General features: G+C 40.6%; 1 protein-coding gene across 1 annotated transcript in view; it reads left to right on the top strand.

Annotated features, from left to right (window-relative positions):
- LOC306972186 (calsyntenin-2-like) overlaps nt 1–26,555 on the top strand; it is a 109,865-nt gene that overhangs the window by 40,093 nt on the left and 43,217 nt on the right. The window contains exon 2 of the mRNA XM_079568706.1: nt 4,354–4,476. Within this exon, the coding sequence (XP_079424832.1) occupies nt 4,354–4,476 (123 nt within the window). The remainder of the gene's footprint in view (nt 1–4,353; nt 4,477–26,555) is intronic.

The raw sequence follows: 26,555 nt of genomic DNA, 5'->3' as shown, positions 1-26,555 counted from the left end.
ACTATCTCTGTCCACCATTCAGCAGCTACTTTTCTCCTCCCTGCCACTCTTTCAACTTTTTGCAACACATTAAACCTGCCTTTCTTCCAACGCCAATATCTTCTTCTATGTTAGAACAAATGTTGACAGTGTTGCTGTACAGATCTTTGAAATGTTTGGGGTTTTTTGAGAAGTTAGTTGGGGGTTGGGAATCACAGCTTGATGAATTGTCAAGTCCCTGCCCACCTATATTTGCCATATTTAGACAAAGTAAAAACTATAAATACTGTCGGTCCTGCTGGTATTGCACAAAAACTGAAAAGCTGTACTTCAATTGTCGATTGATGTTGTAGATTGCTCTGTATTATTTATTGTGGCTACTGTGTATTGAGTTTATATTTGGCAGCAGTCGTAGTACTCTCCACCACAGACGCATAAATCCTGGTAATGCTGGATGTAATGAGCCCGACAAGACTTGATTTGATCTATATGTGAACAGAGCCGTAATGCAGGATATGAGCGCAGGCCTAAATTAAATTAGGATTTACAAGAAAACACTCTTCACTTTAATGCACTTTAATGTACTCCCAGAACAAAAGACACAACATTGTCTTTGTTTGGCGTCCTGTATCAACATTACTGTCTCAACCAATTTCAATAGTCATGTCTCAGACTGGAAATGTTGTCTGCTACTGTCTGTAATAGAAGTAAGAGTTGTCATATAACGTTCAAAAACAGAACTCTTTTTTATATGGTACCGCACTTTTTATTTTTTAGGAATGTTCACACTCGGTGGTGGTGAGCCGCATAGCTGTCTTGGTGAAAAGAAAAAAAACTAAACATTGGGACACATTTTAAATTAGAGAGACTGAAATAGTATCTGCTGCTGCTTAAACCAGATGCATTTCAGAACATGTTTGCAATGTCTAAACTTCAGAGTTTGAAGGTTTTACACAATAAACCCATGGATATTTTGTGGTTTAATATTAAGAATATTGTCATATTATTTCAGTCCTTAATCGCAAACATTCAAATTGAATTTTCTTTTTGATTGCATTAATTGTGCCCTATTTCAAAGACACCAAAGAAAAACATATGTCTATGGATTATAAACACAGGAATGCATCTTCTAATCTGTTTGTCCATGTTACATAAGATTAGAATTACAGTGAAAAGATACAAAGAATCAGAAAAATATTTTCTTTTCTGGTCTTTTCCTCAAAAAACATATTCTCTCTCCTCGCCTTAGGCCCCCACCGACTCTTCCTTTTTAGCCTTTACTACCTCAAGAGCGTCACTAATGGCTCGGTAGTACTACACATCATAAAATCCATTTTGGAAACGGCTCATTTCCATGGTCTGGTGTGCACTCTGCTATAAAACAGCTCTCGTATTAAACTGCCTTTAAGAGTCACGCCTCATCCCGCCACAGCCTCCACCCAATTTATTTGGGATAAATGTAAGACCTAAAGCCACAAATTGAAGCTGCCACCCGTGAGTAAACTGCTCCAGCACCAAACCGCTATCACGCTTTCTGAGGACTTCTTCAAATGTAAATGAAACGCTGTGCACCCATGACGGATCCCATATATTTTCACAAGAGCAGAAGGACTAGTATGAAGAATCATTCAGCTCAAACTCATTTTTATAGCCGCAGTTATTACCTCGCCTCTCTCGTAGTGTAGCATTGTCTTCCTATGGTTGTTTCAGTTCAATTTTGGTCTTGACAGGACTAAATCCACAGAAGTCAGCAAAGATTTACTTGCCAATACACCATATCAAATTCAACATTATATTCTGGGTTTAAAGCCAATATTGGATGTTAAGCTTTTAAAATTCAGCCAGAGCACAGTCATAGAGTGTGTGGTGGTAAATTAGATAGATAGCATTTTTTGTTTTTGCTTTTTTAGATGATCAAAGTGCTCAAGCAGTAGATAATGTGTTAGTCTGACAGTTTTGTCTTGATTACTTACACACAACTGTATCTTTCTTGAGGAGATCCATGAATTAAACATTGCAAAGTTAATTGCATAATAATTTAAAAGGCTCTAAACAGTGAAAGAGAGAACGAGTCAATGAAATTGTCAGTCATGGTCTTAAGTCATTATTATCTGATTATCTGACGATTCTCATCAGGTATGACTTTATAAGCGCGTTGGCAGCAGCACTATTTAGGGTCACTGTCACAGAAATGTTAGAAATCTAGCCAGGCTCATGAAACGGATAGTTTGTAATTAGATCTTTTTTTTTCCACAATTATCTATTTTTTTTGTTTTTTTGCAAAATACAGGAGAACAAACCAAATTTAGTTTCACTACTAGAAATAAAAAATGAAATTAGTCGGACCTTTAAAGCAGTACTAAGTAACTTGTTTACCTTAATAAATCTTTTCCGTAGTTCCTCTGGAGGTAATACAAGTGTTAACGGGATGATTGGGGGGTCTTTCATCTCCCCCTGGTGTCTCTGGCCAGAAAACCACACTTGCAACTTCCCCGCACCAGGTCGGGGTCACCAATACACACTCATGGAATCACGAAGAAGAAGCTAACAGGCTAACGGGAAAAGCTAACTGTGGGCTAGCGCCACTTAAACAGTATTGACAGCCAAGTTTGAGTTGAAAAAATAAAATCTCCATTGTGTAATTGGATGAACAATATCTTTTCTGTCTTTTCTGTCAGCGTAGTATTTGCAATTAATGAGTAAATCCGCAACATGCTACGACACCTGCAGTGGCACTTATGGCCTCTAGGGGCATGAGTTACTTAGTTCTGCTTTAATGTGTGTACAATTTCTTTTTATAAACATGACAAAGATATGAGGTCAGCATGTTCAAATCAAATATTGGTTTTACTGAGTCAATTGTCACATTGATTTATTTACAGTTACAAGACATTAATCCAGTCAGAAGCTTCTCACTTAGGCTGCTAAAATCAGCATGGAAAAGAAGGGTCTCTCTCCTACTCACGGTAGTCTCCAGTAGTTAAAACTTCAAATGAGGAATGGCATATTCACATAGAGTAACTTGTATTTGTGCTCTCATATGCAGCTTAAGGCAACCCAAGTTCAGTTGTAGCACTCAAGGTAATCCTTACAAACATACATTTAGTGTAAGAATGCTGTTTTAACAGGTTCCTTTATTGGTCTTGCTATTTCGACTTGACCACGTATCCTCTGATCTCAAAGTCCACACTTATGTAAAGCTGGCGTTCAGGAGAGTTCAGACAACAGCGTGCAGTGGTGTCCTATCTCCTCGTGAGCAAGAGATGAGGCTTATAGTGTGAATAATGCGGTCCCTTGGCGTTCATTTGACTTCATTCTGCCAATGAGCAAGGACTAAGTGGTGACGGAGGAGTGTTACACAAAGCATCTTCAACTTCTTCTCTAAAAAACATGTCACAATTTACAATTACAAATAACATCTTTACATGCGGCATTCACAACTGGGTATGATTTTTCCTCTTCATTTGGCTTTGACCCGGTTTATTTGAAAATGGAATAGTAGGACACAGACTCTAAATGTTGTCCAAAACCCCAATGAAGAGCGGCAGAGATTTCCGGAACGGCGTGGTGCAGATTTTATTTCACTTCCAGCTGGCCCACGTCAGCTGCAGTGCAGATCAGAGAAAGTGTGCCTCTCCCGCAGGTTAAGTTGGTCTCCGGATCCTCCCAGAGAGCCTCGCTGATACCCTTAATAATACTGATTTACGGGGTTGGATCTTGTACTGTTACTGACCTTAGGGGTTCACAGCAGGAGCGCGTGTGAGAAGAAGTTTAATTTACACCAACAGTAATCAGCCACTATAGAGGTCTGAGATTATCTCCGGCTCATCCCCACGACTTATCACCCCGCTAAGAAAGAGAGGCTTGACAAAAGACATTCGCCACTGTAGTGCATCGGCAAGCCAATAATCTTCTTGTCTTTGATTTAAAAGTATTGTGTCAGTGGACTGGGGCGCACACATTCGATCACTTTTGAGTTAAACAAAATGCTGATTGAACAAAATGAAAATGAATTTAAAGGGAAGCTGATTGTTACACAAGTTGTTCCGCTCAAAAGCCCATTATCTATGAATAAGAAATCTACAAATGATACACTAGATTTGTTATTCTGATGATACACATGATGACAGCAGCTTTGTAATAAATCTGTGATGCAGTGAGTCTGTTGAACTTTCTGATAAAGCAAAAGAAGAAAGATGAATGACTTTTCACAGCTTGCAATTTAACTTAGTCCTCCAATTGTTATGTAAACACTTTCTCCTTGTGCATTAAAAACTCCTTTTTTATCATTGCAATTGTCCACATAACTCTCTCTTGTGTTTACTACTTCAGAGACCCTCAAACTCTTTTTTGTTTTTTAATCTTTCTCCACAGTCAACAAGCACAAGCCATGGATAGAGACGTCGTACCATGGGGTGATTACAGAGAACATGGACACAGTGCTGCTGGACCCTCCTTTAGTGGCTCTGGACAAGGATGCCCCGGTGCCATACGCAGGTAACAGAAACTTACTCTGCTATCGGCCTTGAGATGTGCGCGCTTCAGTAGTCTGCGCACAGCACAAAACTTCCTCACATCAAACAAAACAGATGATGCAGCGGTTTTCTGTGCAGCCTGTTTGTCATGGAGACTGGACTCCATTTATCACCCTAAGCGGCGCACAACATTTTGAGATTTATTTTTCCAGATGTTTTTATAATTCAACATAGACAAAACCATTCAGCTTATGCTCCTTTATTTGTAAATAAAGGCACATAAGTAACATGCAATATTGTTTGTTATGGAATATGCAGTATTATACCTGGTATGCAAGACAATGGGACTAGGATAGCTTTGTCATATTTAGAGATCACTGTGTTTAAGTTTCATTTGTTTATTATTTCAGTGAACAACTGATTACATTGAGTCTTTTTTCCAACACAGCTGTGCCATGATCTTCCCCATATATTAAGATAAGATAAGACTTTATTGATTGAATCACGTAATAGTAACCAGAGGTATCTTATATATACAATGAATAGAAAGGCAAAAGTACTGTATGTATATACATATAAATAATACGATTTTATATAGTGCAGGTGGTTGATGAAGTGGTGGTTGATGAAGTGACACTGACATAGAGATTATTGCAGGTGGTTTTGCAGAAAAGTTATTGCACATGAGTTCCTTTACAGTTGGGTTGCAGTCTGACAGTGGTGGGGATGAAGGACCTGCGGTAGCGCTCCTCTACAGTCCCGTGCAGTGGGTGGGAGGTGTTGTCCATGATGGATGTCAATGTTCCATTCCCTGTGTCTGAGCAAACACACAAAATCCCTGAGCCGTCCCTTGGACCACAGTGAGCGACACGCTCTCTGTGGTCACACCAGTATGACCCTTAGCAGGGGGTTACCCAAAATGAAAACTTAGTGCTGCTAAATGAATAAAACCCAGTTTGCTGTCCCCTACCCCTCACACACAGCTGACCAAATCAGCTCAAGAGTCATGTCTGTGTAGTGGAGAGGTGGACGAGAGTGTGGGGCGCGGCCGGGCACATCCACTGTTACAGAGACAGTGCAGTTCCGGTGAAGGGAAGACATGAGACATGAAATATGATCATGCTTTTGTGAGGCAGTTAAAGCAGCATTCTTAAGCAGCTGCAGCCTGTGAGTGAGGACGGGCTGATGCCGGTGTACAGGGCGTTACAGTAGTTCAGCTGCGTCGTTACAAAAGCATGGATCATGTACTTGCCTTACACATATGTATCTTGCTACGTAACCAAAGAGTTCCTGGTCTGACTCGAAAGTACAAACTCCAGGGTAGGAGCTGAAGCAACTACCCCCAGTTGTTCTCCTGGAAAGTGCTCAAAAGGGGGGCTGATACTTAGAAAGCACCTATAATACTTAAAACGTTACATAGCAAATAGCAGGGGGAAGTGCTGTATTTCTAAACAAAATGAACAGTGGTAATGTCAGCTTTTTGTAAAATCACACATCATAATTGGCTCTTATGACAATGCACTTATTTTTATCATCTTGTCAGATTGTGAATTGGGATACATCGTCCCCTCTGCCTCTGACACGGATCCATTCACGGCCCCTGCTAATTGAAGCCATGCGTCATCCCGTTCTTCCTCACTACTGAATTGCCCCATTAATCTGACAAAAAATTGCTCCCAAAAGTAGCGAAATATATGACTTTCTCCCAGGACACCAGGCTTTCATGACAAAGTTAATTTTCAGTCTTGACTTCAAATTTTACCCTGAGGACACATTCAGCTTTATCTGTAAATCGCATCAACTCCAATCCATTGTTTGGCAAACAACAACTGAACAACTGAATGTGCCCATACATGACTGGCCTGCAAAAGCAGTGAGAGGTTAGGACTGAGGAGTACATAAAGAATTAGTGCTACATAAAGTACTGGCACATATTATATTGTGGTGTAGTAGCAGGTACCACAAGTACCAGCAGTAATAATAGCAGTACTAGGAATTGTAGCTAACTGTTGGAATATAGCCAACAATTTGATTTCTGAACTGATTTTTGCCCAAAAAGCAAGCTCCAGTTTGCCTGAAAGGGGGTGAGAAGAAGATGTGTTATTATTTACTTATTCAATCCCACCCCCATTTCACATCAACATTCACACTGAGCTTCCCTGTTACATATTTTATATCAACAATGGCAAGGAGACAAAAAATATGAATGTAAAATGTATTGTGACTGTTAGAGAATAAAATTAAAGCACTATTTATCACACTGGGTCAGGCTGTAAAGATGTACTATCTCTGTCATAGCCTTGACTGTGGTGCTCAGGCGCCACTCTCAGTCACTGAATGATTTGCCTGCATATCAGTATGACGCTCTACCGAAGGTATTTATCCCTCTTCTGTGGAAGCATAGACAGACCTGAATGGTACGACTAGCGCAATGTCTTGAGTTCAAGTCTCCAGGTCCCGCACCGATTGGAAAAAAAACTTCTCCTGTATAAGACATCCAGACTGCTGCCCATTCTTCATCTATCCTCTTAGACACCATTGTTTTTTCTCTAACAGTGACCAGACCCAATGTTTATATAACAGTTTAAATCTGTGGATATTGTGGCATCGCTTGAGTTGTATATTCAATTTGTTCCAAAGTTGAAAATGAATAACAGCCATGGAAAGACTCTCTTTACAGATGTGTCCCTGGTGAATTTGAACGGTAATTTGAGTAAGCTTGCATCTTAAAATCTGTATGGATTTTACATTAATACCAACTGGGAATTTGACACGATTCGAATCTCTATTATTTGTAGCATCAACAACAGCAGTAGCAATCTTTCTTTTCTTTCCTTTTTCTCACATATAGCATAGTTTAGCCCTGCAATTTCCGTTCCTCTGCTCATCTCACACATAACACCCAGATTTGTTTGTTGGATGAATGAAGAAATGCTTGTCCCATGGCCATGAATCACAGCTCTTTGGCACAATGGTCCTCTCATCTTAAACATTCACTGTTGCTGCGGTCAGATTGAGGCTTCGTGCTGTGTGAGCATATACCATACGAGAGGTACAGGTGCGACAGTGACAGCATGATATCATTTACACACCTCCCTCTCCCGTGATTGTGTCAGGTGCTGATTATGTCTTCAAACAATACAAACTATGGGCAATCAAAGCACAAGTGACACTGACAAGGGGAAGGAGAGAGAGAGAAAGAGAGAGCGCTGCCGTAATTAGACAGAGCATTCAGAGACTCCAAACAAACCAAGGGGCTTTTTTGGCAGCTTTATGCTCACCAGCTCATTATGGCGAAATGGCCGCTATTAATCGCAAGGCCTGACAAGCATGGAAAACTGATATTCAGCTATTTCTCTCCCCATGGTTTTCTTTTGTTTGTGTGTGTGTGTGTGTATTTACTCCAGCACTGCGCCCGTAATTTGCCTTTTTTCAGCGCTACGTGTGAGTTGTTTTGTAAATAATGACCACATACCAGTGACCTTGGGAAGTGTGGATCAGCCAGAATGTACATTAGCAGGCTTGTGTCTCCGCCAGGGTAGAAACAGCAGCTAACCTTGATTCAACAGAACGAATGTTATGAACACAGGAATTGCCCTCAATGCAGAAAAATAGATAAAATAAAAACTGGTGGTGCCAACTAACGCATTTGTTGTATCTTGCAGTGTTAAATGTGCAGGTCCCAGATATTCTCAATTGTGATGGGAATCCACGGAAAAATTATTCCTGTCCTGGCCTATAATTGACTGTTCTTTTTAACTTGGAGTTATAGTTCTTTAAAATACATTTGTTAACTTTGTGTACGTCATCATTTTTCGTTTGCAAACCCATTGATCTTTTATTCATGCAACAAAAACGTACTTTAATACGGGCACATAGCTCATCGTAGATACCAGATACTGTCACGTGTTAATGGTTCTTTTGTGTACCAAGACAAACAGGTTTTTCCATGATTAACCGCTGGTTTCTTGTCTGGAGAAGGTCAAACGCTCTGAAATATGGCCATGGAAACTAAAGACCGCTGGTGATATTTCTCCCCTTTAAATGTATTTCATTGCGTGCACTGTAATGAATGAAACCCAAAGAATGGCTACCAAGAAGACCATCAAAAGACCAGCTCTGTTCCAATTTATCTTCCCTTGCAATTGTCTAGCAGCAGCTTCACTGCAGTTTGCACAAACCATTGTGACAATTCACCCAAATGGCATTTCCAAATGGGGTTGTTTTTGTGTTTTCTGCTCCTTCTTCCACAGTCTTTGTCATTCAAGTATTCTCTGTTCACCACCGCACTCCTATCAAACAGGTACACAGGCAGAAGTATTTCTATTAGCTGTTGTCATTGTGTTTACTGCATTCAATACACAAAGACTGTTGAGTGTTTGCCTGTCGTTCTTTGTACAGAAAACAGCAGGCTAAACAACACTTTTACATCTGTACTTCATGAAAAATGTTTCTTTGTTTTTGGTAAAAGAGCTGTTTGAGATTTCTGACTGTTGTACATTTGCCACTTAAAGCCACACTGCATAGAATTTTACCCAATAAATAAAAGCATTTATTTTATGACAGATATTTTCCTCATTGAAAAATACCTCATACATGTACAAACAAACATGTACCTTTACTGTGAGTGGCTCAACTCTCCTCAGTCATGACTGTAACTTTACCGGGAGTGGGTACGTCTGGCCCTCGACTCTCTTTCCGTAACATATATATACATATATATGTGTAATACTTTGGGCATTTTCCATGCTGAATTGCGTAGCGGTGAATCAGATGGACCCTGACCATCCCCTGCCACAGAATTTTCATTGTATTTATTTATTTAAAAATAAAAACAACAAAACTGCCAAGTCAATGCAGTTTGAATGAAAAGGAACAGAGAGAAGAGTGATCTTGTGATATCTGACCCTTGGTCAAACTTACAATCACTTTACATCAGTTTTTTTTTTTACAATATTTACAGCTACCATCAAACAAGTTCAAGATATAGTTTGTCTATTTTGCAATGGGAGAAATCTGAGCAGAATCAAGTTATCATTGACTCAATTCAGGTTACTCATGTGGCCCATTTAATCGCCCACCACTGATGAAAAGTAAGGTGAGATAAGTTACACTTTCATGTCCCCTTAAAGAAATGTGTTCACTGCATTTTACGCCTCCAAAGTTACAAAGTGATACAACCAGGACAACTTGTCTGGAGGAAAAGCCTTTTTCCATGAGTTCATGGGGGACACAGAGTACTCAGAGGAAGCCCACCCGGACACATCCAAACTATGCACAAAAAGACCCTACTCTGTCTGGGAATCGAACCCTGGACATCCCTGGTCAGCTGTAGAAGCTATACAGGTAATGATAATAATGAAAGTATATAGCTTTGGGAGAAATACCTCCTTTTTACAGTTTTTATCTGTATACTTTGGGTAAATCTAGATCATGTAAATGCTATGATTTTGTTCTGTTTTTCCTCATTGTCCTTCCCACCTGCACCAGTCCCACCCTGTGCCGCAGCTCTACATTTCACTCTGAAGTAAACTACCCACAGTGGACTTACGTTGAGCATTATACACTGAGACAGGCGTTCAGCAGACGAATGGTTATTGCTGTATGCTGTGATGGCATCCTCTATCCTCCGCCTAGAGGCAAAGGTGCACGGGCCGGGGTTGGACCGACCGCCTCGTTCAATCAAATTAGCATGAATGATGGCGGCGGAGGGTAGGCAAGCTGGAGACATTTTCATTTGCTTATTCTTTATCTCAAGGCCACACTCCACATCCTCTCCATTTATCACGGTACACCATAATGCGCTGGACTGTTTCTCTACTGAAGTCGCGTCGGAAACAACAGTCGCTGGCCCCAAGGTATTGGTGAGGGATGACAGACAGACGGACAATACTTGTGTCTGTTTGTGGTGGTTAGAGGGGTGTATTTTGTAGACAGCTACATCCACAACCTTCTTTGTATTGATCAATATTTCCCATTAATTCAAATGCACACAGAAGACAACACATAACATGGCATTCTGACATTTGTATAGAATCTAGATTTTTTCTTGTCACAGATGCCACCATGTTATAATACCCTGTGACAAATGTCTTTGTCACTGTCAAATGAGGCATTAGGGATTACTTCAACCACATGGTGTACTGCACAAAATAAAACGTAATCAATTTCCATTTTCAAGTCATTTTTAAAGCAAATATAGCTTTATTTATTATGAATCATGAATATAGACAAAATAAACTATTGAGTTTTGCTCAAACAAAATATTATGCATTTCACTCCAGATGTATTTAACCCACAAAAATCCCCCATGGCTCTCGTCCAAACTCCAAACCAGGTGCTGTCACTGCCAAAGAATTAGCTGTAAAGTTCAGTTTCATTCATGATTTATATAGCCATTCTAGCCCTGTTCTTAGACATCATCATGTCCAGCTCCTTCAACGTTCTTTGGTACCTCCTATATTCACAAAAGGTTGATAATGCAAATGAGTTCATTATTCGGCCTTAGATTAACTCCAATTGGGAACATGTTTTTCCTCCCCAAATAACTTGATGAATGCAGCACAGTGGTGGTGACAGTTTATTATCACATGTTCAAAGGGAGCACTGTTCTCTCTAATAAACACGTCCCTGAATTTAGTGTGCATATATTATTCACTATGTCCGCCTTGTTCATTTGCTGCAGCGACAGTCAAGTAAAAATAAATATCTCTGTTTGCACGTTGTGGACAGTGAGGACAATGAAACACAATCTGTCTGGGGATAAGACAATACTAATAACAAAAATACATTATCATTTAAAAAAATAAACTTGTCTAATTCCTCGTCTCTCAAATGTTGTCAGCGATTCTACACTGATAATGACTAAAGTGCTCATAACATGGGAGATTTTCCATCTGCCCACTCTTAAAAAATGCCATACCTCTATTCAGATTTAAAGGATGTCTCGTGGCGATGTAGCAGTTGCGGTCCCTCTCGTGATGGGTTTTACTTTCCAAATTCATCTGCCGAGACCACTTCAGCATACGCCTGCACCGAGGTGACAAAAGCAGAGGTGCTAATTAAACTGCATCAGGCAACAAAGCAAAGCACACTTCAAAGTTGTGGAGGGAGAGCAGAAGCGTGCAGAACAGGGAGAAGATGAAAGTGAGAGAAAGAGGCAAATACCGGAAATGGGATTATGAGGATGGGGAGCAGACATGATGCGATGGATCAAAGCCTAACAAGAGGGTTTGGAAAGGCCCCTTCTAACACAGCGTCCATTAAACAGGTGCATCTTGGCCAGGTCATTGTTGTAAATGAGAATTTGTTCTGAAGTGACTTATTAGGTGATATAATAATATGATAAATAAATAGTTAAACAGGTGTACATTGTGAACTCTTTCTCTAGCTTGTTACTAAAATGTGTCTAATAATGAAAGCACTTGGTTCACATAAGTAAGTTATGACATTATTTATCTGTTTGTCTGTTTATTTCAAGGACAGTCCTAGAAAACACTGTCATCAACGAGGTGGCCAATGTTATGTACATAAGGCTTTTAGCCATAGACTAATTTGCAGCCCCCGTCCATTGTTAGGCTTTTCAAGGTATACAAGAATAGAAAGATAGAAAACAACAATAACAAGCATCATGCAACACAACAATAAAAAGACCTATCTAACCAACTCACACCCAAAGTTCAGCCATACAATTTGCAAAGTTCTTCACAGTTATGGCGATATAGACTCTAATATTTTCACCAAACATCCCCGATCTTCTACTCACTTTAGTCACACAAAGAAAAGTTATGCACGAAGATGTAGCGGCGTGAGCGGAGTTTTACGAGGAGGCCATTTGTCTTAGGAGAGAGACGCACAGTGCACGCGTCACCAGCTGTGCCGCGAAGCATCGCTTTTTCTGGGCAAATAGCCACCTGAGCTGCACTCAGCACAAGGGTCAGGGTAGTATCTCCTCTGGGTGGGAAAACTGCGGAGGCTACAGCACAAATAAGCAGATCTTCTCCAAAGACCTGTCTGAACGTGCATGTTTGTTAAAGGCTTTAGTGGCTGATACATTTGACCTTAGATCAGTTGGAAAAGAAAGTCAGCTTCATTAATGCAAAATCAAATAAAGCAATTTTGTTGAAACATTTTGAAAAGTGCTTGGATGTTGAGAGGGCTGACTGCTCCTGTCCTGGCAGAATTCAAGACCACTTTGGTGGAGACGATACTGCAGCTTCCAGCCATTAAAGGATTGCAATAAAGCATTTCCAAAGGATGCTTGTTTGGGATTCCCTATTTTGCCAAACAATATTTTGTTTCTTGCTCAAGTAAAAAAACTGCAGTTAAAAAAATTGTCCAAAAAATTGTAAAATCTTCACACATTGTCATTAGTTTTGTAGGATTAGAAAATGTAAATAAATCTGTAAATAGTATAGTAAAACAGTACCTCATATTAAAATTAGCAACACAATGCAACTCAAAGCCCCTTTTGGAGGGATGTGTTTGAAAGACCAGTGGGTAAAAGTTAAGTTCTATATCTTAACAACTAACTGCTGATTGGCCTAAACAAAGAATACATTTACAACAGTACATTTTGGGGACAGTTTAATTCCTCTCGGCAATTGCAAAAGTTTCATTAAGAGTTGAAGGACCTTTTCCCTCCAGCGTCTCCTCTCACACTGTCCTCCCACTGTATCTTTGCCCGTTTGTCAGAGACCAGGGCTGTGAACTGTCGGAGCGTGTGAATTGATATGTGCAGCTTGCCGTAGGACATGAGTCTCCGCTGCTGTCTGCGTGTGTGTGGACTGCTGTCGTCCTTGCACACTCTTTCATCCTCCTCCCTCTTTCCTCTGCTGTCAGCTCCTCACTTCCCCTGGCCTTAGGTGAACTGCACTGTATAAGACAACAGCCTTATCTCATTATAATTCATAAACTTGTTTGTCGCTTATTAGTGATTCGCGGCTCATCTGACCTCCAGTCAGACCTGAGCCATACATTCCACTTGGGAATTAAGATTTGGTCTGTTGCCATTTCAAGACTGTATGAGGACACAAGGGCAGCATACTTGTGTACTTTGTCTGTATATTTACAGTAGATACTTCTCGGCACAGGTGTGGAATACCCAATTGTTACCTTATGAATGTGCTATGAATAAATGATTAATGAATGTGATTGAGCAGCACTTCTAAAGAAGGCCCATATATCGTCAGAACAAGTTTAAAGCACTCACCTATAACAGGCCACTGCAGCATAAGGCCTTGTGAAATGATCAAATCAGCCCTAAAATAGGCTGCAACACTTGGGACCGATACATTTCCTGGCTCACATTGTATAGCCGACAGAGTTTTCTGATGCTGATCCCCAGGCTGATTTACTGCTACGCGGGGCTAATTACATCCATATAAGATAGTGAGAGTAATTATAAGAGCCGTAACGCTCCACTGCAGGTCCACCATCAATACATCGTCAAACAACCTCTTAGGCTCAAATTGATTGCACTCGGGGCCTATAGGTACTTCCCAGATTATGCACAATACACTTCAGTGGTTCTGATGCACTTTTCAATCAGCCAGATGTCGTTTTTAATTATTTTTTTTATCAATGTTCTTTTTGTCAATTCACATTTTGCGAGGTTTATTTGTGTTGTTTATTGTACTATGGAAATGGGCACAGATTGTGACATAAGTGGAGGCAAACATTTCATAACTGTTGTTGTACATAAGAGTCCTTGGACTGTGGATGTCTCTAAAGTTTCACAACGCACCCTTTGAAACTGTTGGTTTTCCTTAATTCCTTCATTGCTCATTAAGTGATCATTAGTAATCTGTTTAGGGTTATCAGGTTTAGGGTAGAATATGAATAAACTAATCATTATCCTCTTAACCTTCGCCTCCAGTTCAGTTTTACCCAAATCCGAAAACTTCTCGACTGGAGTGTTCAGCCTATAGGCCAGTGTAAAGCCTCATTTGAAAGCTAAGACCTACAAAACTGATCAAACATTTGATCTCTCATTGCGTTGTTGGGATAGGGCTAGGTTTAGGGTCAGGGGTTACGGTTATGACTAGGGTTAGGAATGACAAATGTTATGTCAGTTGTGTTTCACTCACACAGATCTCACGCGTACTTGTAGAGACTAGAAGGTCTTGGCTTTCAAATGAGGCATCACACTGGCACATAGGCTGTAACGTCCCCTGTCAATACATTTTGAATTGGAGAATATAACTCTAAGCCTGAACCAAGGATGGCAGATAACAGGTTTATGGCCTACTTGTGTGGTCATAGATAATAGTATATTAAGTAGCTTAAGAATATATGTACAAGCATTTTAATTACTATTAATACTGAACAAGCACCCCTTAATAGCATTACTCAACTGTTTTCAGCCTTGTTCATAAAATTCCAAGGTGTAAAACTACGATCAATACTTTTAAAATGCCTAAAAAAATCATAAATGTATGTGTATATTTTCTTGTTCAAAATGAAGTTTGAAAACACACTCTGCCAAAACATCTGATACAACCCAATAAGCTCCAGGTAATCTTATCTGTTATTCAAAAATTCTCCTGCAGCCTTGAGTGACTGACCTAATGCAAGGTTTCACCAGCCTCTCCCTGTGCTTGATAGAAGTATTTCTTTCACATTTTTTCTTTTTGAAACTTCTTGAAATTTACTGGGGAAAAAAACATGTTGATATTTTAGTTAACTGACTTAAAGCTAGTCCGTAAGCCAGAGCATTAATACTGTACATCAAGGAAGCCTGGAGGGGATTCTAATGACATTTCCCTTGCTTCTGTGCTAATAGATGTGTTTTGCTGAAAGTAGTGGGAGGTAGTGAAGAAGTGCTGACGCCATTGTGTGAAGGCACCGGTGCTCTTCAAGGATGGTGCGCTGACCCGTGGGCCTGATGTGCGCAGAAATCACTTAATGAAATGTGCAGTGAATGGCAGCTGAAAGTAACCCACTAATTCTGTGTCTTCTCCGGCTTTTCTCTCGGCGCCTGACTGCAGTTTGACAGCCCTTCACTATCCTGACAGGCCAATTAGACTCTCATTTGCATATTGCCTCTGCTCCATTTGCCTTGTGCATGTGGGCATAAAATAGGATAATCTAGCTTTTGGACCTGTGTACCACGTCAGCGTCACGTGAGCTATAACTTTTCACCGCCATCGTCCTCGACCTCTCACTAATCATCTATCCAGAGCTATCGGGCTCATGTAAAGACGGCGGCCATTAACAGACCATACATGGAGTACTGCATATAAAATGTTCTATGGTCATACTGAGGTTATTACTGCGATCAACACAATAGACACATGTTCAATGGAATCAACCGTTTTCTTTTCTTAGTTTGGCTACTCACACCATCAGTATTTCTAAACTTTTTGGCCCACATGCTTAGTTGGACAGAAAAGCAAAGCATGTAACATGGTGGAGAGTGGAGGGACTTCCAGCAAATTGAATCTTTACTTCACACCTAAGTAATAACATGGTAATTGAATAGAAGTTGCAAGGAGGCACCTAGTGTAAAAACATGATTATGAAATTAGATGGAAACAAGACACACACCTTGTTTATTTCATCATTTTCCCTTGAATCCGAACCATTACCCTAACTTTATCCCAGCATAAAGTAAGCAATGCTTCCTTAAGCCTATAAATTACCTAGAAACATGGTTAGTATCATCGGTCTCTTCCATTTAGAACATTTACTCCACACGTCTCGTAGTCTCTTCAGTTTCTTGCCTTCAGGGAGGAGACTGTAGTGTCTATGGGCCAGGTCCAGCCGACTGATGGACATCTGCATCTTCATCAGGCTCACGAGCTCTCCCCCGTCCCTTAAAAGGATATTTCAGGATTTTTGATATAGGGCCTCATTTCCCGGTTAGTGTTGCTGATTTCTGGAGATTTTTTTTTTTTTTTTAATTCATGCAGTTCTTATATTTGAAGAGTTTCGTGGCGCTAGGTTAATGCTAGGCTAGTGCATGTCTATGGTATCAGCTGGCGTGCATTAAAAACAGTCTGACCCGCTCCACAGAGCACCTGAGGCACTTATAACGCCAGACTAACCATATAAATGTCTGTGTCGATAGAATCATTTTTGGAATATAACTGAACTTGCATCACATGAATCACATTTTGAGGGACTATTTTCTAGCAGATCACTCCGCCGCCGCGTAGCTTATACAACCACGAAGCTGATGCTGCTCAAATATAAGTTATTTTAAATGCAAAATGGTTAAAATGATTCTATGGACCCAGACATTCATATGGTTAGTCTGGCGTTATAAGTGATTTGCCTCAGGTGCTCTGTGGAGCGGGTCAGACTGTTTTTAATGCACGCTAGCTGATACCATAGACATGCACTAGCCTAGCATTAGCCTAGCGCGACGTAACTCTTCAAATATAAGAACTAAATGAATTACAAAAAAAACATCTCCAGAAATCAACAACACTCTGGGCATGAGGCCCTATGTCAAAAATCCTGAAATATCCCTTTAAGGGCACAGAACTATAAACATGTCTCTCCCCTTTTGTATAGGGATTGCGACTAACGCAATTTCCTTTCACTTTATATATTTTATGGTGATTTGCAATAATGATAACTTGGACCTGAAGTAATAGTGTTGCAAAAGACATTATCCCTTATTATCCTTAGTTACATCTGTGCTGCAAAGTACTAAAGTAAGGCTCAATTAAAGTGTCCTTCATTGAACTAAACTGTTGGCATTCACCGAAATGGTTCACACTGTCACTTAATATTTGTGGAAACAGATAAAGCCCCCCCCACCACCACCCACCAAACTGTTTATTTGGAATTTCATGCTTTGTCGACATTGTCCAGACACCCACCCTGCTTCTTAACAACATATGAAAAAGCTGTAATAAAAAATCCCCACTCCCGTGCTCTGCTCCACTTTCTCTGTTTACCAGCAGTCTGAATTTGGTGCCGCTGCTGACTAAATTAGATTGCATCCTCGTTGTGCAGTCTAATGAGATGTCTGGATCTCGCCGACTTCTTTGCAACCTTAAGGCAGAGAGTGTTTAGCTGGACACGGGTCTCGTGGGTCAATTATGGTGGCGTAATGATTGTAACTGGCTAATTTTCAGCCCATTACCCTATTTCATGTCTCATGCAGCAGGTTGTAATTCAGTAGAAAGTGAGTAATGGGACTGGTGGCTGTGGGTGATAGATGGTGTCCATGGCCAGGGAAGGGAAAGAGCTTTGTCATTAATAGTCTTTAAGAATGAGCTGTCATAAGGCCAGACCTGCGCTGGGACACTGTAGAGGTCAGTTCTGTATAAGAGGGATACAAGGGTTTGGGAACAAAGCATTGCAGACCTTATTAATGTTGTATGGATTTAGGAATGAGTCAAAGCTGTTTTTAGTTATAGCAACAGGCTACACCAGGCATAACATTATGACTAACTGGTCACGAGAGCAGTTTTATAGTTTCTGTATATGCTCTTTCCACCAAAGACTAGCCTACCTCTGAAGGTGTTTATGTCTAGTTGTCTGACAAACACACTCTGGTCCTCATCAAACCATCATAAACCAACCCATTCCCTTTTACAGCATCAATTTATATCTGGAACCTGGATGTGGGCGGGATTGTTGAGCCTCCTGCTGTAAATAGAGTAAGATAAAAAGCAGATGATATGCTGTGGTGACCCATGAAGGAAACATCCATAAATGAAAGATGTTATAGGCCAGCCTCATGAATTTAGATTTCCACTTTCATGTCTCTGTCAACGTGGACACGGTAACATCACGCCTGTCACTCGTGTGAGCTCCCGTGAAAGCTGGCCTGCTCGCCTGCCCCGTCCCGATTTCCTCTCCCATTATACCACTGAAGCCTCCTGCACATGTGACTTTCCATCTCACCTGCAGCGAGCCATCCAGGACAAAAAAAAAATAAAGTGCCAGAACATTTGAAAGGCAATTTTGAATGAGTGACAGTGTAATGGATGGGGACAGAATAGGCCATCAGTCAAGAGTTGAAGAGAGCCCAGTCGAACGTCGAGCTCCCATGTACTTAAGAGCTGTTCTCCACTGTGTCGCTGCACTTTCAATGAGAGCTCCAGGCCCAACTCAGCTACAGGAAATGACTTATCCCAAACACACCTCTTCAATGTGAGCTAAATATTTTGAACATCATGTCAGCTCAAACTGGCAGCAGGATTTCTGAGGTAGAAAGAGAGACTGCATGGCGCTGACTATAACAACCATTATTGCATTTGGACAAAAGCGAGTAAGGTATGTACTTCTTTGCTCCTCCATGGTGAAATGTGTCTTTTTCCTCCGCACAAAGCATAATACAACAAGCATGCTGGAATATTTTGAAATGAGGAAATATTGTTCAAAAGCAGGACATGTTTGGGCCTGGATAGACAGAGCCAGAGTTGAAACACATTGTTCCTGCTTTTTGGTGGACCAAGGAACAGTGTTGAACCATGAGTAATGAGGTCTTGTAAGTGGAGCTGGTCTGTGTAGGGTGATCTAGCAGACATGAGCAAGGGTCAGTGCACTAAAATGACCCCGGTGGGTGGTTTCTTCAAGCAGTTGTTTCTGAGAAATGTGCACCGGTGCATTATGATAAATGTGGTGCTGCTGTGAACCATGTGATTGACAGCTTTACTTCATGCTTGTGAACATGATGTATCAGTTGGACCATTGGATTGACAAGTGCTTTCATTACATTAGATACAATCTGGCTTTTTTTAAACTAATGAACACCTTAGCATTGGTATTTGTATGTTTTATGACTTGATAATGTGTGTATGCATGGTGATTAAATGAAATAATGCAACTCAGCTCCATAATCTTAGCATCTGAGTTTACATAAAGCTACAAAACAGCTGCAGGGTATGCAGGTGATGTCACAGCATGGTAACAGCATGGCAACACAAGTAAAATCAGTGTCAACTTTGAATTTCAGTCAGTCCAGAACGTCGAGGTTTTTGTTGGAGTTGTCTCGAGTTGTTTTTCAACTGGTGCTCTTTGGGGCATTTCTAGTGGGTCACGGTTCTTTATAAGTTGAAATTGTTATTTTGATTTGGGTGGAGGCTTGTCATGATGTGTTTAAGGTGGGTCCTGAACCTACACCAGTTGCAAACCAAGGATGTAGGCTTGACAACACAAAGGGGGTCATTTACCAAGTGTTTTAGCGCTCGTGCTCACAGCTAGAAGGTCCCAGGTTTGATTTCCACCTGGACGGAGCCTTTCTTTGTGGAGTTTGCATGTTCTCCCCGTGTCTGTGTAGGTTTAATCCAGGCACTCCGGTTTCCCCTACTACTAAAAATATGGACAAAAGGCCAGGATGAATGAGAGTGTGTTCGAAGAGTGCTCATGATGACACAAGGAAATGTGTGTTTACATGCATGAGTCCATGTGCGTTCATTAACATGCACTGTCCCGACTAAATAGACAAATAATACTAAAAGTGGATCAGCAGCAGGGTAACTTACATAGGCATGATATAGGCAACATCTAATGGTAAATTAAGTGCAACATGCCAACAAAACAGCATATTCTTTTCTTCAGTTTGCACCTGCTCCTGCTTGATACAAAGAGGAGCACCATCTCATGACATGAGCAGGTGGAGGGGGGCATTTTGACTCTTGAAAAGGAGACTTTTTGAACAACAATGCAGGATTACCTGCATGAATGAAAGGAAACACAACATCCATGTTTTTTTGTTTTGTTTTATTCCAGTGAGGAAACAACATTTTAACATTTAAGGCTGAAAAAAACATGTTTATTATAATACAGACCCTTAAAGCTGAACATTTCAGTCAAATCAAATTTTGGGCATCCCTTCTACACACTTTCAAGCAAGCTTTTCTGTGACATTGTTATTCTCCCCAGCAGCAGTAGCCGTTTCTCCTCTGGGCGGCTCTTTGAATGTATTAATTGCCGAAGCGAGAAATAACACCTTTATCTGTGTCCCTCCTGTGCCCGCTGCCCTTCTCAGACCTTCCACTGACCTTTTAGTAACATTTAACACTTTTGCACTATAGAGATGTGCTGATGAGGACGGCAAAAACAAGGGCATAGATCCTGCTAAAAGCCTGTCTGTTCTTATTAGTGACCCAAGTGTTACGGACCATGCAAACAAGCCCTTTTGACACTAATATGTCACGTAATCTACACAGAATAATACACGTTATTAATATTTCTGGCCTCCTCATAGATGATTTCATGCACGCTTGTGTTCTACCCTGCCATATTGTTGTTCTGCGTACACACAACAAAAGCAGGTACGACGGCTTTGTGTTTGCCAGGCTAAATCCATTGCAACACACACAAGCTGGCTGCGCTCATCCATTTTCACAGCGATTTATTCGAGCCAATCTGTGTGAATGGATAACGGCGCCCGCTCAAAAGACAAAAAAATAAAAAAAACGAGGGGAAAAAAACAACTTCACATTTAGTCAGCTTACAAATGATCAAACATGACGGCGACTCGCGCGTGAGCTATTGCCTGACGCCTGTTATGACAAACATAAGTAGCGCATAAAGATCAATGAGAGATGACAGATTAGGTTGTCTTTGCAAAAATCACCGCTCATTACTGCTTCCCGAGATGTTTTCTGGGATTATTTCCCAACATCTTTCAACCTGCTAGCCCAACTGACGGAAGCTTTAAGTTATGTCAATTTAATAGGAACATTACCATGCAAAAGTCTCCCAGGGTTGGGAAACGCCACCTGTGAGACTTTACTGATGTCGTGTGCTGTTTGAACTCCTGCTAAGTGTTAACATCTATAGTGGATAATGTGAGGTTTTACTTTTGAAGTTGCCGTTTGTGCAGAACTTTGTGTTGAAGTGGCTGAGTGAAAACAAGTGAAGAGGGCGATGTTCGAATAAAGGGTCTCTAACCTTTTTGCCCCCTGGTGAGCAACGTCTTTGAAATACAAATGGAAGAGAACTACTTGCGCTTTGAGGATACCCGAATAAAGGGACTAGGGCGGAGTTCAACCTTGACAATTAGTAGCCAAATTATGTTACACAAAGAAAGAACATTTATTATGTTTCTACCTCAAAGGGACTATACAGAGTTTAGAAATGTTAAGACTAAGTATTTTCATCCCCCTACATGTTCCAGCCATGTCCTAATATGTAGAATGAGCTCAGACCTGTTCACCACAACTGTGAGCATAAAATGACTAACTTGTATCTAGCCCCTTTAAAGCAATACTAAGTAACTTGTTTACCTTAATAAATCCTTTTCATAGTTTCTGGGGGTAATACAAGTGCTAATGGGATGATTGGGGGGTCTTTCATCTCCCCCTGGTGTCTCTGGCCAGAAAACCGCACTTGCAGATTTCCCTGCTCTGACCCGGAGGCCCCAATACACACTAGTGGAATCACGAAGAAGAAGCTAATAAGCTAACGGGTAAAGCTAACTGTGGGCTAGCGCCACTTAAACAGTATCTACAACCAAGTTTGAGTGAAAAAAAATATCTCCATTGTGTAATTGGATCAACAATATCCCTCTCTCCCTTTATCTTTTCTGTCAGCATAGTATTTACTCTTACGGACAATTAATGAGTAAAAAACCGTAACATGCTATGACACCTGCAGTGGCGCTTATGGCAACTAGGGGCATGAGTTACTGCTTTAATGCTTACAACACTGTACGAATATAACTATTGTGTTCAGCATGTTCATAACTCAAATATGATTTGTCATTCAGTCAGTCTGTTCCTTTTCCTCTTCTTTTGATGTAGTGAATCTGCTGCTGCTGTGTCTGCCATGAACTGATTTTATTATGTACTCTGCTTGGCAAATGTGTCGAAATTTCTGCCATCATTATGCATGGTAGACAATAAAGTTTTTCTATTCTATTCTATTCTATTCTATTCTATTCTATTCTATTCTATTCTATTCTATTCTATTCTATTCTATTGTTAATACTTAACACATTTTAATTAATAGTAAATTAGTAACTAATCTTATGTGTTGGAACGATCTGGTGTATTACTTTAGCTGTGGAAGACAGGAGTGCTTTTTTAATGTTCAATCTTTGAATTGCATTAGCGGATAGCCCTCTTCACATGTGTGCACCTGCAGCTTTAATTGGATGTAGTGCTTCGAACATTGTGATTGACAGTTACTTGATGCCTTTTTATAATCTTGTTAGTTTGATGTTTTAATAACTATGTGTCTCCTGACTTATTGGACACTACTCATATTCACGCATTACTGCCTCGTGCAATTTATTTGACTGAAGTGGCTGATGTTCTTCCGCAGCTCACGCCCTGTCCTTTTTTTGTGCCGGAGCTCAAAAAGGTTGTTCTCGGAGCGATGACATTTCCCGCTCCAGGGCTTACGGAGACTCCCTGCTGGAGCTGACACTTGGTGATTATCCCTGAACCTTGCCCACCTGCGGCACAGCACCGCACCTTCAAAATAAGAGAAGCATTATATGGGTTTTCTGAAGGATTTGAGGGAAAAGTGAGAAATGGCGTCCAAACTGCAAGAAAACCCCGAGGTATCACCGTGTCATTTTAAGTAGACATTATATATACTGTATTTTTAAAGAAAGTCAGCAAGTGCTTTTAAGCCCGACTTTAGGTATTTGAAGCTATTCATTGAGGGAAATAATGCACAAATTAATTTTACGTTTACGTTAAAAGGTTTGGTCTGCTTTTATCTCCTGTGATAGAATGTGAGACAGTCTCACTGCATGGTCGCATGGTTGCCAAAGGTGTGGGGCCAGGAGTACCACTGACATCCAATTACTGTAATTTCTGGACTATGAGTCGCACCAGCCTTGGCAACTACCTGGGCACGGAGATGTAACTGCATAATTGACAAGCTTCTCCCGGCAGCACGTTGTCCAAGCACCAGTTTGCAAGCCTGTTCCTCTAGCCGTGGCCATCTAGCTTTTGGCCCACGATTAGTTATTTCTGTTTTCTTCATTGTAGAAAGAGTAACCTCCACTTTTCGCCAGTCCCTCACAAGTTTCGACAGTTTTTTTATATTTTTTTATATCTTTGGTGGTACAGGAGCAGCAGATACTGGTAAACAAGCCTAGAGTGCCCTCTCGCAGTACAAGAAGTGAGATGATATGTTTTGATATATAAGTCGCACCTGAGTATGAGTTGACCCCCCCATAGCCAAACTATGAAAAAAGTGTGATTTATAGTCCGGAAAACACGGTACATTAAATTTTACTGATGGAATATCACTGTTTATATTTTCGTTTGCCCTGACTGAACACATTCCACTAGATAATGCATTGAAGAGAAGTATATTTTGCCTCTGAAATAAGTTAAGCTTCTGATCCTATTGTAAGGGATCCATTTTTATTATCAATGTACAATGATGTAGGATGCTTAATCAAATTTCACTTCATAACAGCATTAGCATTTAAAACATTTGATGCACTCCCTTGGGTTGAATCGTAATTAGAATCTGTTATTTACCCTGAAAATGTCAGTTAATCCTTAATTAATACTAATAGTGTCAATCATGCAATCAGCTTCTATATTAGGGCTCCATAACTAATCAAAAGCGCTGGAAAATTATGGTACTGTTGCTATTTCGTACCTGCTTTTCTTTTTCTGTGCATCCCACACTAAAATTCAAAGAGGCATTTCCCTGTGAACCGCTGACCCGCTGAGACTGCGAGCTGTCAGCTGTGGAGGGAGGCGCATGACGGCCCGATAAAGAAATATGCGCGAGATCGACAGGAGAAGAAGAAGAGTTAGTGGAGTGTGTCAGGGGCGAGGACAAGCTTCAGGAAAACGTCAGTCTTTCAACAACAAAAATCACACAAATCAAACCTGATATAACGACGATTCTGTGTTGGGACGTAATATGGATGTTGCAAGTCTGAATTCATTAGCTGTTGGGTGTTTTCAATGCTGTTTTGACCCTGGGTTGGATGAAAAGAGTCTGAATAATTGTTGACCGCTGGGAAACTGTCTGCACATGACAGGGAGGAGAAGGTGAATCAAGGAGATGTTTAAGAAATTCGGGGCGATTTCTTTCTTTTTTTTTTACATGCATAAGTTAACAGCCTACTCTCTCTGTATGGGTCCGGCCTCTACAGCTGCTCCCGTCTGCTCCACCGACCACTCAGGCTGTAGACCCGCTGTTGAACTCATATCATTTCCATGGTCGTAGCTTGGGACGCTTTGATGCGTGCTCGATATATTTCTATGTGGGAACACCAGCCGGATAAACTGGACCTATTTCCACATGACTACAGCAAAAAACGTTGGGGCCATGAGCTACAGGCAATTATCGGAGGCTGTCACAAAACTCAAGCGCAGAATTATAATTGGTTGTAAGCATCTCTCCACAGAACACACAGCTTAAAACAATATGGCTGTGTGAGTATTCCATTTAATCCCGGCGACTTTTATGAGTGTAATTGTAACTTAAAATGAATACCCCTGCATAATTCAACACTTGTTTTAAATGTTTATGGAGTCATATTCTACCACGCGCAGCACATGCTGATGGTTCTGATTTTTATTCTGGAGCTGCTGTCACACACCCACAAGGCAGAGTAAACATGGAGAGCTTTCACACCCACCGAGCTTGAATCGTACGCTTTAGCTGAATGTGATGTAAGAATTCACTGGAAACATAGATTTTCTTTTTCACGTGTAAGATCAAGCTTTCAACTTCCATAAGCCGTTCCATGTTTGGAATATTTGGTTGTCATTGAGGAACATAGCACACCTTCTACTTTTTTTGTATTTCAATGTACTTTCACAACCAAACATCATGGGATCTTTTTAAACGTGCTCTTGCTGTATTAGTGACAGCAGTATAGCCTCTTCTTGTTTGGTGTAAATATGCCATACAGCAGCCCTGAGCTAAACAGTTGGAAAGTTTTCCTTCTTGAAATTTCAGTCACACAAGTCGAGCTGCTCCTGGTTCAATTAACAACCAACACTGATGGTCACAGTTCATCTGATGAATCCTAATCTTCAACTTCACAGGATGCAATTAATACTAATTGCTGTGCAGGCCACCAATGCCCTGAGCTGAATGAATGCTTATTGTCTCCGATATTGAATTCTACCAGATCGTATGGTGTGTTAGGCCAAGGTATCAGCGGTCTTTAGTGAATAGATAACCTGGAGTGTGTGTGTGTCTGCAGCAGTTTGAAGCCGGGGGTCAAGTAGATGGTGCGACAATCTCCCAAATGCAATTAGCAAGTGGTGGGCTATCTAAAGAGGCCAGGGAGACCATGATGAATTGTGGTTTGTTTTTGTCTTATCTTGGACTGCAAAGGCAGGGAACAATCCATCCAAATACAATACTTTGCATTTTTGTGCAAAGCAAAACTAGCGATATGAAAAGTTTGTTGTTATTTTGCTGAATTGTTGGACAAAATAGGTTTGTGTCTTATGACTGCACTACATCATTATTGGAGAGAAAAGCCTGTATATTACTTATTGTGTGATTGTGTATTCCTTTTCTTATATTGCTCTTTTCTCCCATAAAGAAATGACTGTTACTGCTGTGGCTTGCAGCAGTGCATCTTTTCACCGATAATGTCTGATTATAAGGCATTTTCAAGATGATGTAAACTGCCTTTAGGCTTTGGTTGATTTGTTTTTTAGGTTTCATAGCTTCAGTATTGTTCAGTCAAAATTGCCCGATCCTTCCGAGCTTTATGGTTTTACTGAATGAGGTGTATTTTGTGTGAAGTGGCAAATATAGCTTGTAAAAATCACTGCAACCTTTCACAGCTTTAAGTCATGTAATCCATCCTTGAAGTAAAATATGTGTCTTGAAGATTTTAAAAGGCCATATGTTTTATTGAGACAAATCGAAAGAGCTCTTTAGTTCAACTGCTGTATGATCAGTGTCTTTACTCGACCTCCAAACAAACCTTGAGAAAATCGTATTAAAGCCGACGGGAGACGGGCTTACCACTAGGCCACTGAACCGTGTTTGTTTTTACTCTTGGCATCGCTCTCATAACCACCCACACTCTGGCAATGAGTAGCAAGAGGCCATTTTCAAGTACGCACTCTCTCAATATGTACAATATGCTGGACAGAAATAAAAATCAATAGTAAAGCTTTGATTTAAGATATTCAGGTTTGTCTATGTTGCCCTAACATTAAGGAGGTGAAGCTGGGAAAAAGC

The sequence above is a fragment of the Gobius niger genome (genome assembly GCF_951799975.1).
Source record: "Gobius niger genome assembly, chromosome: 13".
NCBI lineage: Eukaryota > Metazoa > Chordata > Actinopteri > Gobiiformes > Gobiidae > Gobius > Gobius niger.
This window is presented reverse-complemented; position numbering and strand designations above follow the sequence as displayed.